Source organism: Poecile atricapillus, chromosome 22 (genome assembly GCF_030490865.1).
Source record: "Poecile atricapillus isolate bPoeAtr1 chromosome 22, bPoeAtr1.hap1, whole genome shotgun sequence".
In the NCBI taxonomy this organism is placed as follows: domain Eukaryota; kingdom Metazoa; phylum Chordata; class Aves; order Passeriformes; family Paridae; genus Poecile; species Poecile atricapillus.
This window is the reverse complement of record NC_081270.1, coordinates 1254473-1270620: the sequence shown is the minus strand read 5'-3', so window position 1 is coordinate 1270620 and position 16148 is coordinate 1254473. Positions and strand designations below refer to the sequence as shown.

The 16148-nt window shown below is 46.2% G+C and overlaps 1 protein-coding gene across 6 annotated transcripts in view; it reads right to left on the bottom strand.

Moving 5' to 3' along the window:
- RERE (arginine-glutamic acid dipeptide repeats) overlaps positions 1-16148 on the bottom strand; it is a 183329-nt gene that overhangs the window by 49038 nt on the left and 118143 nt on the right. For all 6 annotated transcript variants that reach the window (XM_058854960.1, XM_058854959.1, XM_058854958.1 and 3 more), the window contains 2 exons: positions 15744-15843; positions 9550-9648 (listed from right to left, as the gene is read on the bottom strand). In XM_058854960.1, coding sequence (XP_058710943.1) covers positions 9550-9648; positions 15744-15843 — 199 coding nt within the window. The remainder of the gene's footprint in view (positions 1-9549; positions 9649-15743; positions 15844-16148) is intronic.

Sequence of the window (16148 nt, the reverse complement as noted above, 5' to 3'; positions counted from 1 at the left end):
TTTAAAGGTGCCTTTTAAGAGTTAAACAGAAGAAAGGTCTGGCACATTTGTGACCCAGAAAAGCAAAACAATGTACTGCTGACAAGAGACAACAGAAAGCTTTTGATTATACTTCAGATTGCCTTTTCTGTACACAAAGAAATTCATTTCTGGTTGTTATTTTAAACTGCTGTTAAAATGCTAATATACAAAAAGCCTTCTTGTACATCAAAACCAGAGAGTGAGTAAAAGAAAGAACTGGACACGTTCCTTTTCAAGGACTACCTGAAATACCTTGTGTGATCCTTCAAGGCTCAAACACAGCATTTCCAGTGGAAGTTCCCTACTACAGAAATGTTGTTCCCTTGGGATTTCAACCATTATTGTCAATTTTTCTGGAGACAGTTTCTGCCTCAAACAGGGATGTTTATGCAAATGGCAGAAGGAAACAAATAAAAGCACTTCAAGAGCCCCCAGACCTTGAAGCAATGAACTAATCCAAAATGGAAATGATGCCTCTGGAGAGGCAGGTATTTCTGTAGGTGCCTTCCCAGGTAAATCATTAACAGAGAGGCTGTGACTGCAGCCATGCCCAGCCTGGAATTCAGGCACTCCAATACAAATTCCAGTTTTTGACCCTTGCCAAAATGACACCAGGCAACCTCTGGAAACTCCCTAAATTCCTCTGAGCAAGTCTGCCACTGGCTGCAGTGGAGCGAAGAGACACCTGAGCACGCAAATCTGGCTGGAAGAAATACAGGTGATGACAAAATCAAATTCCAGGCTGAGGGACACATCCTCAGTGAGGGGGAGAACGGGGCCAGCTGTGAGAAAGGAACCACAAATAAGAGAGGAAATGATTAAAGATTTGGAAATGGAGTACCAGAAACGCAGCTGTAACAAAGGTGAACGCTGGAAAGGAAACCTTGAAGGCGAATATCAGGGGAGGGGGCAGGGGAAGGTGGTGCTGAGACTGTGGAATTGCCTCCCCAGACACGTAGAACTGGACAATACCTCCCATAACAGATAAATGAAATATGCACCCTAATAAAGCAGAGGTGCCCTCTTTGCCTTCCCCAATTTGTGGCAAATGGGATGTTTGATTTGAGCACTGAAGTTATTCCAGAGCAGTGGAGGGGAATGTGCTGCCGTGTCATTTATCAGCTCCTCTAAATGCATACGGCCGGGCTGATCAATCTCCCCACGCAGCCTAAAAGCCATAGAAATAAATCTGAGGATGCAGGCAGAGGCTCGGGGAGCAGGGAAGAACAAAAGGATGGGGAAACCCACGGTGCAACGAGCACAGGGGGAGCAGGGGAGGTATCAAGAGGCCATAAAAGCTGAAGCACAACCACAAAGCCTTCACCACAAAACAGTCCCAACCACGAGGCACGAAGTACAAAAACACCACTGGGCAGGGAGCAGCAGATTTAAACTGCAGCCTCCTGGGCAGAGATCAACACACAGAGCAGAGAGCTGAGAGGAGCTGGGCACAGCACACTCGGCACTCCAGGAGCTGCTCTGGGTTCAGGTGAAGCTCCTCCATGTCCCAGCTTCCTTCCAGGGGGGCATTTCCACACCCAGATCTGAGTTTCCCTGAGCTCATACAAAACCCCTCAGGTTGGCTCTGCCTGGCTCACAAACGAAGCCCCTCCAGCTCCAGCAGAATTCACAGACTCCTGGAACATCCCGAGCTGGAAGGGACCCCCAGGATGAGGACCCAACCCTCATCCCTGCCCACAACAGCCCAGCAATCCCCCCTGTGCCTCAGACTGTGCCCACCCCCCTTTTCCCACTGCAAGGTGTGGAGTTTCCCCCTGGATCCAGCCCTCACTGCTGTCAAATTCCTTCCGTGGCACCATCATCATTAGCTCTACTGGCACTGCTATGCTTGTAACTCATTAGGGATATGGGATGGATGCAGAAAATGATGAATATTTAGTCCCTATTCATCTACTGCAGAAGCAGCCTATTATCAAACAAGTGACACCTTTACAAACTTAAATTAAATAATGGCTCCCGTGGAGGATTCTGAGCCCCTGACAGGATGGCAAGTGATTTAAGTAACATAAAGCTGAGCAACTGGTGATGGATCATGGTTTTGCACTCGCTCTGTTACAGCCTGTAATAGAACAAATGATCATTTTTCAGCCTAATTGAATGTGGCCGCCCCGCTCGTACACAGAAGAGACAAAGCTTGATAATTTGCTTCATTAAAATGCATTTTTATGTCATCGGAAAGATTAAAAAAAAAATTGGTTCTGTTGATAGGGGAGATTAGAGAAATAAAATTTATCATGCAAACAGCACTTGCAAATGAGGTGTATTTTGGCATTCATACTGCTTATGTTGTGCGAGAAAGATAAGCCCTGAGCACTAAAGCACACAGAGCATCCACATTGTGACAGTAATCAACATTTCTTCAATAGGAATTATGTCACTACACCCATTTGAAGAGCATTTTGTCATTTGCTGCTGCAATGGCCACTGGGCCAGACTAAATAATTCCCAGCTAAGCTGTTGGGCAGAACACAGAGAATTCAGTGACATTCAGGAAGTTTGGGGGTTTGGGGCTGTCAGTGTTCAAACAAAGAATCAAAGTCAAGACTCAGACAGAGACCCAAACTACCAGGGAAAAAAAAATCAAAAATCAAATATCATCCTGTCAAATTGCAGACAATGCTGTCAACTGTCTGCACTCACTTTGGTTTAGGGATTGGGGTTTTTGTGTTTGTAAAGCAATCTTGTTAGGAACAGCAAATTGCCATTTAGACAGCAAACAACTCCTCCAAAAGAAAACAGACATTTGCCATGTCAAGTAATCCATTCCCAGGCTCTGTGAGTTTCATAAAGTGTAATTCCAACATAAGCAATTGAAAAGGAGACACTTTTACCTATAGCAACTTGGACTAAACCTGAATCACGTGGAAAGAAGCTGCAGATTTCTGCCGTACACTAAAACCAGGAAATATCAAAGCACTTCATTATTTATTACTGAGTTTCAATTGCACTTTCACCACAAGCACCAGAGGTGAGTTACAATCCCTCCCTCGGTTCTCTTGCTATACCAAAAGCATTAAGCTCAGAAAATCCCCGATTGTGATGATCCCTGCACTCCCCAGCTGCTCTTTAGAGTGTCATGACTCAGTTTCCTTTTGGAGCAGAACAGGATACAGCAGGAGGATATATTTAACCCAGATTCCGGATCCCTGAGCAGATAAAATCTGGATAAAAGGTCAGGGTGGTGCAGGCAGGAGCTGTGTCCCTGCAGACATCAGCAGAGGGTCCAGCAGGAACCTGGGGCTGTTCTGTGCCCAGCACGGGCTCTGCTCCAGCTGCTCAGCTCCTGCCCTGCCCACGAGGGGTGGGACAGACCCACGGACACCCAGCTGTCCCTGTGCTGAGCAACAGCAGCTCCTGGGGCCCTCTGTGTTTATCAATCACCTGGGAGGACACACACAGCCCCCCACATCCCCCAGCATCGTTCCCGTTTGGAAACGCTCGCACGGCGATGATGGAGAGCGCCAGGAGCGCAAGGGAGCTCCGCTCTAAGATGCCCTTGAAAATGAGATGAAAAACGCGGTTCTGACAATCAACCTCGGCCGTGTTTATTAATCCTCCGAGCAGCAGATCCCTTCCCCTTGGCAACAGGAGCTCAGGGGCTGCGTGGAGGGCAGACCCTGCTCTGGAAACAAACCAGCAGCTCCCCAAGGCACCTGCGCGTGCTTTGCTTTGTGCTGGAGCTTGGAGCTTCTGTGTGTCCCACACAGAAACAGCTCCTGAGCCACGGGGGCAAGGGGCTGTGCTGGCATTTTTGGGGACCAGCAGCATGGCAAGGGGCTGTGCTGGCATTTTTGGGGATCAGCAGCATGGCAAGGGGCTGTGCTGGCATTTTTGGGGACCAGCAGCATGGCAAGGGGCTGTGCTGGCATTTTTGGGGATCAGCAGCATGGCAAGGGGCTGTGCTGGCATTTTTGGGGACCAGCAGCATGGCAAGGGGCTGTGCTGGCATTTTTGGGGACCAGCAGCATGGCAAGGGGCTGTGCTGGCATTTTTGGGGATCAGCAGCATGGCAAGGGGCTGTGCTGGCATTTTTGGGGATCAGCAGCATGGCAAGGGGCTGTGCTGGCATTTTTGGGGATCAGCAGCATGGCAAGGGGCTGTGCTGGCATTTTTGGGGATCAGCAGCATGGGAAGTGTTTAATGGATAAAAATACTCCACGTGAAGGCAGAGAGACGGCGGATCAAGAAGCACAGGGCAGTTCAACAAACCCCAAAATGATTCTGTTAAGGAAACAACAACTTCTCTGGCAGCTGGGCAAAGATCAACATCAGGGAAAGCACTGAAATCACCCATTCTGAAGCCAAGGTCACTGACAGGATTTATAGATTTATCCCTGAAGAGCCTTTGCTGAACATGAAATGCTGAAATAATTTTTTTTTAATCTCTCCCCCCGCCCCTTTGGGCTCCCTCATTTGCTGGAGGCTTTTAAAATTCATTCCTTTTCACAGCTGGTTAAACAATGGAATCTTTTGGCAAACTAAAAGGACAGAATTGATTGCCCTACACAAACTTTTCTGCACGTATAATTGATTTTTAATTCACTGCCTTATTTCCAAAAGGACTTGACAATAAACTCGGTGCTGTATGTGCAGTATTGATCCCTTTCAACAAGGGCTTGCATCAAAGACTGATGCAAGTTAATCACAAACAAAAGATTGTTATCTTTCATCTAGGAACCTGTGTTTAAATCAAATTCCCCTTTTTGAGCTGTAATACACCTTGTATTTTCCAGCTGTACTGCACCTCAGCATTCTGAAAACCTGCCAGCTACTCAGTAACTATAATTTTATGCAACCTTTAAATAACAACTTTTTCCCCCAAGCAGAATAATTTCATCCTTCACTGGTCACTTTTGACTGTGAGGGCTGATGGTTCTTTTCCACTCTGAGTTCTTAGAATAAGACACAGACAAAACGTGCTTAAACTAAAATCTTATTTATTCCTAAAAGACAGGTCCTACAAGGCCATGACAATCTGAGTTTGGTGGCTTTTTTATCTCAGTGCTCAGCTAAGTTTCAATTGTCACTGATAATCACACTTGCAAACGTGGCTGGATCACTAAATTCCAGAAAATGCTCATTTAGTGGGACTGTCGCTCCCCTGGGAAGCTGTAAGGTTCATTTTTTGTGGGTAAAACAATGAAACTGAGCAGTAACTGGTGTCTAAACCTTCCAAGCCCACTCCAGGAGTCAGCCCTGCAATGCTGCTCAGCTTTTCCAATACCCCTTTATGATTTTTTTCCACTTGACCATTCCAGGCTCTGTTTCAGTCTGGCTCTGAATTCCATTTTCTATAGCTGCCACATAAACAGTAAATAAAATTCATGGTATTTTTGCCCCACTAAGCAGCTCTGTCTCCCAGCATATCTGAAGAGCCCTGCTTGCAAAGGAGAACATGAGAACAACATTTTCATGAGCACACACTCCAAAAAGGGTGGATGAGACATTTGAGGATGATTCCAGGCAAAGAAGCCAAGCAAATAAGTCTGTGGGTTCTGCACAAGTAATTCCTTGACCTGCCACGCTGGATTACAAACACTTGCAAACACATTAGGAAAGTAGTTTGCTGTCTCTTGTCCTTTCTGGCAGAAGGATTTCCACTTGTATTTTATGATAAACGAGTTTAAGCTGAAGCCAGGTGTGGATATTTTAAAATTTATGAACTTGTAAATCAATGTACATGGCCAATTAAGATTTAGCTCCAGCCAGGATTAACTACCCCTGCTCATAAATTGAGGCTGTTTGAATGGAGGTTGTTTACCTCAACTACTCGACATCAAGAGCCATGTAAAATATTTAAAAGGCAGAATATTTCAGGATAAAAGGCAGTTCTGAGGAGTGTCACGGGTGGCACTGACAGCTCTGCACAGGGATGCACACAGGGAAAGAACCTTCCTAAGGAACACTTGGAAACTTCCTTTAGAGAACTGAACGTGGATGGAACGGAGTGTGGAGGAAAAGGGAGGAAGTGCCCAATAAAGAATGTTCAAGCACTGCTTCACCCAGATCTCCCCTCACTGGGGAAGGCACAGCCCCGAGTTCCAAAGGTGCTTCAATTAAGCCTCCCCAGTTCTTCATAATCAACATCTGAATGCTAATGAGGAGCACAGCTCCATGCAGGAGAGCATCCCTGTGCAATAAACTGCAGCAGAGCAGCAGCAGACTCTGCCTGTAGCAAGCATGCATAAATAAACAGAATTAATAACTACCCAAGTGTGGACGGGTGACTTAATCTGTTTCGATTAGATGCAGCTCAGCCCCAGGCCTTTGTGGTATTTAAAATGTGTTCATCATGTTTAATTAAAAACCTAATAAACTGGAGGTTCCTTTAGCTCTGATTCGGATTTCTCTCTCCTGTAAGCCCTATTGATTTTGTCAGAACTTTTGATGAAGAGAGAGAAAAAAGCACATTTTGAATGAAGATATAAAAATGTGAGGTGGAATTGGAGCTGTTGGGTGAGGAGCAGTCAGAACCAGCACCTCTCCTTCCACATTTCTTGAAGCACTCCAGAACAGAAAAGCTTTCCATAAGGTTACCAAAACTAGAGATGAGCCTTGTACCCTGCATAAATTACAGCTCTTTGAAAGGTTATTGAGCCAAAGTGGGAGCTCATTTTTGGACCTGGAGCAAGGGCAGGGTCAGAATTGTGCTGAACTTCACTGAGGTACAAAAGCCATTTTGCAGAGATTTTGTCCCAAGACAAAATGTGGATATTTTATAAGCACAGTTTGTCCTGGGAGATGTCCCCACTGGAACCACAGCAGGGATGGGATGGTCACTTCTACCCCAGCTGAAGTTCATGATCCTGGCTCCAGATTTGGGATCTGTGGGAAGGACCCAGCTCCACCACCAGGGCAAGCACAGAGGCACTGTCAGACTCATCTCCTGGCTCCAAACTCCACTCCCACAGCAGATCCCAGGGATTGCCAGGCCAAGGAGAACAGAGCAGCTCCATTCCGCCCCTGGGGGGATTTCTGACTGCCTGCATCCAAAATCCCACACCTGGCAGAGACTTAAAGGGGCATTTTCTGGGGTGAGCATAAGGTTCCAAGCAGAACTCACTGCTCTGACATCCTGGGCTGGTTTGAGTGGAGATTTAAACCTGTAGGAGGCACGAGTTGTATCAAACCATGACAACTTTGCTCCTGGCTTCTCCCCAAATAATCCCTCCTCCATCCCACTTTCTATGGAAGCTGCAGCCCCTCAGCAGCAGCTGATGCTGCTGGAGCTTGGGGAGCGCTCAGAACCAAGCATTAAATGTGACACTTGCTGCAGTTTGTCCCCAGAACTGAAGTGCTGAGTGTGACAAGAGAACCAAACCCTGCCCATGGCATCTCTGCAGAAATGGGGGAAGGAGCCTCACCAGCAGCTGCTCGGGCACACAGCAGGGCAGGAGGTGCTCTGGCCACCCTCCCAGGCAGAGGAGGAACCTCACTGGCTCTCCCCCTGTGCTGATGGAGCCACACACCGGGACAAAAACGCTTTAAAAACAGCCACAGCCTCAGAGACACCGGGGAGACAACAAACCTCAGCCTTCATATTTACACAGCCCTTGTGTAACTCAATCAGTGCCCAATTTTATCCTCTCCTTAATTCCATCTAAACATCTGCAACCACATCAGCAGCAGGGAAAATAACACAGCTCCCATCCTTAGTTTTAATCGGGTCTGACACTGCCAAGCAGCTCCTACCTCACAGTTTGAATAGCAGAGCTGTTCTAATGGAAAACAAGGCTTGGTCTTTGGGCAGCTGAGAGTCCACCAAAATAAAAGTTTTAAACATGTTATTGTCATCATTACTATTATTATTATTATTATTATTATTATTATTATTATTATTATTATTATTCAGGTTAATCATGCTGTATCATATCTGGGATCTGCTTATTTACTCAATTGCATAACTTAAATTTAAGTATTGAAATTTAAGTAAGCCCCATTTGCTGGGCTGCAAGAAGAGATTAATTCCAAGTTTAGGCCAAATAAGGGCAGGGGTTGGGCCTGGGTCTCCATTTCCCTCAGAACTCTCTCTGGGATTATCAGCCACCCCCTCCCTGGAGGCTCCATCCCTTGGCACCCTGAGCTGCAGGGGACACACAGAGTTAATGCTGTCACCACAATTTCATTGGTTTGGCCCAACTGAGGCTTTGACACCTGAGTGTTTTCTGACCAACACTTCACTGTAGAATCGCTCTGCAGCTTCAGCACCCTGTGGATCAGAGTTCTCCTCAGTTTCCCAGGGCCTGCAATAAGGAAATTTCCCCTGCAAAGCTCCAGAAAGCTCCAAAATGCAGCACAGCTGCTCCAGGCTGGAGCTGTCTGGAGCTGCAGGGACCAAGAGGCTCTGAGGCTGTGCAGGTGGAGCTCTGCTGTCTATAAATAAGAGCACAGTTTGATCTTTGGCTCTGCCCAGGCTGGAGGGCTGCCAAATGTTTCTGGAAACTTGGATGGAACAGAACAAGAACAAATATGATAAAATGAGCTGGGGCTGACAATGATTTATAGAGTCAGTGATCATTACTCTGTGCTCACAGGCTGTACTTCTGCAGTAATGCTTCACTTTTCAATAAACTTTGTTTTTTCCATGGGTAAGGCTCAATTCTCTCTCATTTAACATGGGTGGATCATCAAAACCCCCGAGTGCAGCAGCTCCAGCACTCACAGCTCAAGCAGCTGATGGAAAAAAATGAGGAGAGGGGGGAAAAAAGCTACACAGGGAGAAAAAGAGAGGTGCCAGCACCTCTCAATATTTCGAATTTTCCCCTGGATGTGTGCAGAGAGCACAGGCTGGAGCAATCTCAGCCCACAGTCCCTGCACACTTGTCCCTTCTGGGACACGGTGAGGGCAGAGCTGCCCAGCGAGTCCCAGGCTCTGCCAGCCCAGCCCCACAAAGGCTCCTCACTGAGCCTGGAACCAGCCCCAAACGGGGGCTCAGGGCTGGCCCAGCCCTCTCCAGCTCCTGCAGGAAGCTTTAAACCAGGGGAGAGCAGAGTCATGCACTGCAAGGATGCCCTGAGAGCCCTGCAGAGAACCTACAGCTTAAAAAATCTCTCCAGCCCTTGCTTGAATAATTAAAACCACTATGAGAACATGAACGTTTCCTCCATTAATCAGTTCTGGTTTCTAACACAATGCCAGCTCTATCAGTAGCTTAACAAGATCACACTTTTATTTTTGTTTACTTCTTTAAACACTTCAGCAATTAACCAGCTTAAAAATTGACCCACTCAAGGCAAAAAAAACCCAAACAACAACAACAAAAAAAAAACCAAACAAACTTTTTACTGTCACTTTTCCATGAGCAATTCTGTCACACACTGGATCAGGTTTTTTCATTTATATACCCATGTATTTTCATTTATATACCCAGGCATGTGTATTTTTATTTACACACCCGCCCTCTTCTTGCTCATAAAGATAGCCTCTTTAGGAAAAAAAAACCAACATAAAAAAAGCAAGAGCAGCAACGTGAACCATAAAGGCTGAGGAGATAAATCATTTCCTACCACTTCATCTTCAGTCCAACACTTCTCAATCAGCTTTGGCACAGGTTTCTTCACCAAGCGCTGCAGGGCTTTTCCAGCATCGTAGTTACTTTCATGTAGCTGAAAAATAAAGAAGACAAATAGATCATTCAAAGGAATTAGCAGTGATCTGATATTGGAGAAAAAACAAAACCACTACAGGGAGCCACATGAGATGTTCTCTGCCTAATTATTTTTACTGTTGATGTATGGAGTGAAATTTAAACAACCTGAAGGGTAACTGAGGTTTTATCAGTAGAAGCAGCAGCGTTAAACCAAGCAGGGATCCCCTTTCCTTCCTTAACCTGTCCCAGGTAATGTTTAAGCCAAAGTCACACTGCTCCCTCCTACTCACAGGGCTCAATGTGATGTCAGCCATGATAAAATAAAAATTAGTATGTGATGGGTTATACTTCACACAAATTGGCTCAAACCTCCTGTTGTCAGCAGGAACAGATCTGAACTGCTGAAGGTGCTCTTCCCCTCCACCAAGTTACTGGGGCATTCATTAGTTTTGAATACTTAGGGGAGTTTTAAAGGAAAAAAAAATACTTCTAAAAATAAAAGGTCACTCCTGGGCACAGCCCTCTGCTGTTACCTGCAGTGTGTTTTTGGAACAAACAAAAATGATCCTTAACTGGCAGACAGAACTTCTTTATCCTCACCAACAATTGAAACAACAATACAAACAGGGTTTCTGCAATGGAACGAGTGCTTGAATAACAGAAGGTGGACAAGAAAGAAAACTAAAGCCACAGTGGTTTTCTGTTAATTTTGAGCTTTTGTTTGGCACCTTGAGGGAGGTCCCAGGCTCTGGGTGCAGGAATTTATTCCTTGCACTGATGCAGGAATAAAAGACAACAATGCTCCAACTTCCAAAAGCTCATTTCCTCCTGGTGCCCCCTTCCAGCCCCAGCTCTGGGAGGTGCCAGAACAGCAGGGCCAGCACAGCAGGGCCAGCAGGGCCAGCAGCAGGGCCAGCAGGACCAGCAGGACCAGCAGCAGCCCTGACTGTCACTGCCTGGGCTCAGCCCCTGCTCCCAGCCCTGCAGCTCGCTGGGGACAGCAGGGGATGGGTGCAAAGCTGGGCTGAAGGGGCACAGGGAGCTGAGCTGGGCTCTGCTCAGAGCTCAGCCTGCACTGCCAGCCCTCACTGGCTCTGCTCAAGCGCCAAAACTGCCTGAAAAAAAAAAAAATCTGCTTAAAAAAAAGTATTTCCAAGGCTCCTGTGGTATGCAGTGCCTACTTACAGGCACAAAAATAAGATGTTGCCTTTTCTGCTGGGTACACATTAATTTTCCTCCCTGTTTGCACTCCAGCACTGGGAACAAATCCATCTCAAAGGAAAAAACACTGTTTGTTTTGCCAGCTCACCTGGCAAATGCCTCTTTTCTGTGCATGCCACTACCTAGAAGATTTTTCACTCAGGAGATGTGACAGAGCTGAGGAGAATGGTGCTCCTGTTTCCCTCCCCTCTCTGCTCCCTCCCAAAGCACGAGGGATGCCAAAGCCTCTTTGTAACTTGGAGGGCATCTTTATTTTGCCTCAAGGACAACACGTGTTTTCCCCTGGCAGCCCCGCTGCCCAAGCAGCTCAACCTGCAAGAAAAATAAACCAGACAAGCCCAGAAAGAACAGCCTGGTCTGACAGGCAGCTACTCCAGAAAAAGAAAAGTTTACAGGCCAGCAAGGCTGTCCCAGACCAGCAGCAGATAACATGGGCATTAACTTCTGAGCAAGTAATTACATTAATAACAATCCCAAAGGCCGCCAGCACAGACCTGACAGAAGAGCCATGGAACAGAGAAGACCCCTGTGAAAATGTGATACAGGCTTAGAGTCTCCTGAAAAATGTTAATTTTAGCAGGTACAAGTGGGAAAAGACGTTTTATAAATGCCAGAAGTAGAATAATGCAGCAGAAAGGAAAAATATGTCCTCTAAGTGCTGGAGTTAAATTGACGTGCTCCGGTCTGGCTCCTTCTCTGCTTTTTACTTTGAGCCATTCAGTATTCCTGAGCACTCCATTGGCAAGATGCAAATGTATAAATAACAGCTAATGATGACTGCCTCTGCTTTCATTAACTTCTGCTTGAACTTCTCCAGGTATTTCTATAAACACTGGATCATTGTCCAGCCAGCCAGAGAATCTCCATTTTTAGCATTAACTCTGCATCCAAATTTGGCACCGCCGTGAGATTTGATCTGTCAACAACTGCAACAAAGGGAACCACCACAAATATACCTTAAAACAGAAATACAGCAACTTGTGCATCACTGGGCAGGATTACAGCAAAATTCTGGACGTGCACGTGCCCAAAAGCCTCCTTTACACTGCTATTAAAGAAAGCCAGGGAAGGGATTTCCATCAAGGCTGCACATTCCCACCAGGCTCCAGTTCCTACTGCAGCCTCTGAACAGAGCTGCCATTTCTGTCTGGGTGATGCTGCAAATAAATTCTCCTTTGGCATGGCTCAGCTGTCAGGCACCTCCAGTCTGTAATGAACCCATGAATTACATCTTGCAGCTCTGACATCTCTGGGCTTGCTCATCAAAATATTGTTCTTCAATTGTAATTTATAACTTAATTTAAATGTCCCTTTCCTGTGACCTTTTTAGAGCAGAGTGCCATTGCATCTGGCAGCTCCTGCTCCAGCAAGGCTTCCTTTGGCAATTACAGCCATTATGCTCTGCCTTGAAAAGCCCAGCTCAGTGAGGCTGCATTCAGGGCTCACCATTAAATAATTGCACTCCATTAAGAACACTGAGATCCCAGAGCCTTTTTCTCCAAGGAAAAATTGCTGCTATCGCATGAGAGTTTTACTGAATGCTTCAAAATCAGAGTCCCAGCCTGGCTTGGGTTAAAGCAGAAGGGATTGTTCAGCCAAGCCCACTTTTATGGGGCTGCAGCATGTCCAGCACTGGAACTGCAGAGCTCTCCAGGCTCCAGAGCTGGCTCTTCCATGGGATGATGACCTGTCCTGGACAAATCACACCCCAAGATGAGGGAGAAGGGAAAAGACAAGGAAAATGAGGAGCAGGATGGGGATTACTGCCATGAGCAGCTCCACCTTTGGGTGTGCTAACTCCAACCCAACACCTCATTGAATACAAAATGTAATTCAGGCCACTTCTTTCAGTAGCAGAGCTGACACATTTCAGTGGGCTGTGAATATTCTGTGTAGCTGTGGACATCTTGCCCTACTATGAAAATGGAATATTCTTCTTTTAATTTTTATCAAATATTTCTAAAACCCAGCAAGACAGAGCCCCAAGTACCCTTTAAGGTATAATTTGGCTATCAGACAAAATCAAACACAAAAAAGAAACCCAAAAAACACCCCAACTTCCATCTCTTCCCCCTAGTTCTAATTTATTTTAAGCATCTAAAGAGCTGATGATGAAGCATAAAAATCCTGGTATTTGAGATGCAGCCACTTTGCACTGGCATTGCCAGGGAGCTGCCAAACAGCCCAAAATGCAGCTGCCAAACAGCTGGGGGGCAATGCAGGCACATCCAGTGCTCCACACAGAGCCAGGGCAAGAACTTGCCAACCACCTGCAAGATGTGCAACAGCACTTAAAAAACACCTTTCCAAAATATGACTATTTTGCATACTCCCCCAAAATTTTAACAGCAATCCCAGCAATCAGGTTTGGCCATTTTTTACCTGCCTGTAAGAGCGAGGATGAGGATGAATGGATCTTGCAGAATTGCCTCCTGCACTGAGTGGCTCCAGCCTGGGACAGGCCTGGGCAGGGAGCCTGGCCCTGCCTCGTGTGAACCAGGAGAGCAGCTGCTCATTAACATCATCCACAAGGAAAACCAGTCGTAAGGAGAAATGCTAACATATATTTAAATCATTTTTTTTTATGCTTTCAACCTTGTCTGCAGTTAATGAACAAGAAAATCTGGTCTAAGGGCAAGTTAAAACAGGGAGTAATTTGTCTGGGTGACATCTTAGTTAGAACTGAATTTCCTTGCACTGAGATTAGCCTGTCATGTTTGTCACTCATAATGACACGTTCCCATGCAGCAGAGCCATGAGAAGGCACAACAACACTATTAGTAAAGAGAGATTTACACAATATTAGCATATCACTGTTTGGGCCCTCCTCCACGTAGCACTACATGAGCCTAAGTGGTGCTATTTTTTCACCTTCTGAGGATAAATAGGAGTGGCTGGCTCTGATTTCCACAGCACAAACATGAAGCAAACCTCAGAGATTCCGTGTTCCACACTGAGCTTGCAGCCTGCCTGCCCCAGGGTCTGTTCCAGGCTTTGCTGTTCCACAGAACACCAGGCAAGGCTGACCTCTGGGAATGAATTCTTCCTCTGCAGCTCTGTCAAATCTGAGCACACAGCAGTGAATTAATTCCTGCTTGGCCTGGGATCTCTGGGAACAGCACTGCACAACCTCTGACCAGCAGGCACAGGTCAAAGGGATAAAAGAGGTCATGAGTTTCTGGCCTTGCACTGGAATGGACACAGAAAGGATCTAAACCACATCTGATGCTAAATCAGAGTCTGGAGGGCAAAGAGCAGGGAAGGAGGGAGGGGAAGGAACTACTCCAAAATTTCCCCCAGCTCTCCTTCCTCAGCACTGCCAGCAGCAATGCTCAATATTCACCTTGTTCCATCCTTCCCATGATTATCAGACCTGGCAGCACCCTCTCCCCACAGAGCAGGATGAGCTTTCTGGGGTCATTTTTTCACCATTATTATGGAGAAAGGCTTGCAGTGTCCTCCTCCAGCCCTCCCAGTCTGACACCAACACCCATCAGGAGGGCAGCAAGCTCCAAATGAAAACTTTATTTCCTTCCCAAGGGCTACAGTGACAAATGTGGCAGCAAACCCCAACAGCAAACAAAGGAACAGGAGCTGGAATTCACCTGGAATGTTGAGTGAATAATCATTTCAGTGAGCTGAGATATAAATACATGTATGTGATGTCTGTATGTTACATTGTGCCTTCCATGATCTTCATTTCTATCTGGCATAATTAACAATAAATCATTCTGGGGGCTTACAGCACCTGTTATTACATAAATAAAACAGCAGCAAAGGAGGTGTCAAGACTGATTTATGTGAAGTGCTACCCTGAAGTTTATTGGATTTCCATAATAAGAAATCATACCACACCATTTTCTTTTACATTCATCTTCTGGGTTGCATATGATAATTTCTAAACAAAGACACAACTTAGTGCAGGTTAAGAGGCTCACAAATCATTTATCAGATAAATCTGATCTCTTTAGAATAGGTGGTGAACTGAAAGATAAAAAAGGTACCATTTTGTCAGGACAACAGGTGACCTATCCAAACTCTTTAAAGTCAAAAAAGCAGGGCCTCAGAAATAAGTCAAAGTTTCTTAAAATATCCCTGACAGAACTATTATTTATAAGGAAACTCTTTTCTAGAAAAAATTCAAAGTGGACAAGGAAAGCATTTTCTAAAATAGACATGTACCAGAAATGCAAAGAGAAAAGAAGCAGAAGAACAAAACCAAAATATTTTGGGACTAATCTAATTTCAGAAGCAAGAACTCCACAAGTGCAACTGCAGATTCCTTGGGCTGCCAAGCAATTAAAGGGAGTAATTAAAGCAGATAGAGAAGCAGTGAAGTTAAATGAATTTTCTGCATTAGGCTATTATTATAGATAAGGGGAAAGAAATTCCAATTCCAAAAGCTCTTTAATGATTATTGACCTTAACAGAAATTTGAGTCTCTGAGAAGGATGTCAGGGAACAACTGGGCCAAGTGCAGAGTGGTGAGGGAGCAGCATCAGGGGCTCCATCCCGAGGAAAGGAACACAAGGAACATCTTTCCTGTGCAGAATGGAGGTGTTTCAACTGCAGCTGAAACCCCAGAGCAGCTGGGCTGAGTGGAAACCCCAAGAGCCAGGGCAGGGGCAGCTGAGCAAGTCCCAGTTCCAGCTGGTGGCCCTGACCTGAGCAGCCTCCCAAAGCCACTCATCACTGGGGTCACCGTGGAGCAGCACCCACGAGTTCCTCCCTGCACCTCTGCAGCCCAGAGCTTTGAGAATCACTCGGTACTTGGAGAGGAAGGTACCACCAAAAAGCCAAAATCTGGCTCACACACCAAACATTTGATGCCCTCCCTGCTGTGGGAGGCCCAGGAGTGGCAGGAAGGTTCCTCCCCTCGGGGGCACTCACCGTGTTGAGGGCGTTGAGGGTGGTGTCGTCCCGGGAGGCAGCCACACATCCATCCTCCGTGGATCCCCCGTCACACATCCCTGCAAAGGCTGCCATGCTCCTGCAATGCCAGGGGAAGGAAAGGGGTCAGCTCCTCAGCTGTGCTGGGTGCACTCTGCACTACTCACACACTGCATTAAATCGTGAATTTTAGGGCCCTGTGACACTATGGATTGAATAAGGTACCACAAAACTGCAAAGCTGAGTCACCCCAGCACAAGGAATAAATCCAGCATTAAAATCCAATCTAATTTGCTTTCATCAGCTGAAAGTCTGCACTGCCAAAGGAGCAGGGCCTGATCAGGATTACAGAAGCTGAAACCTGCAGACAGGAGAATGGAGTCTCAGCAGAGACAGCAAACTCTG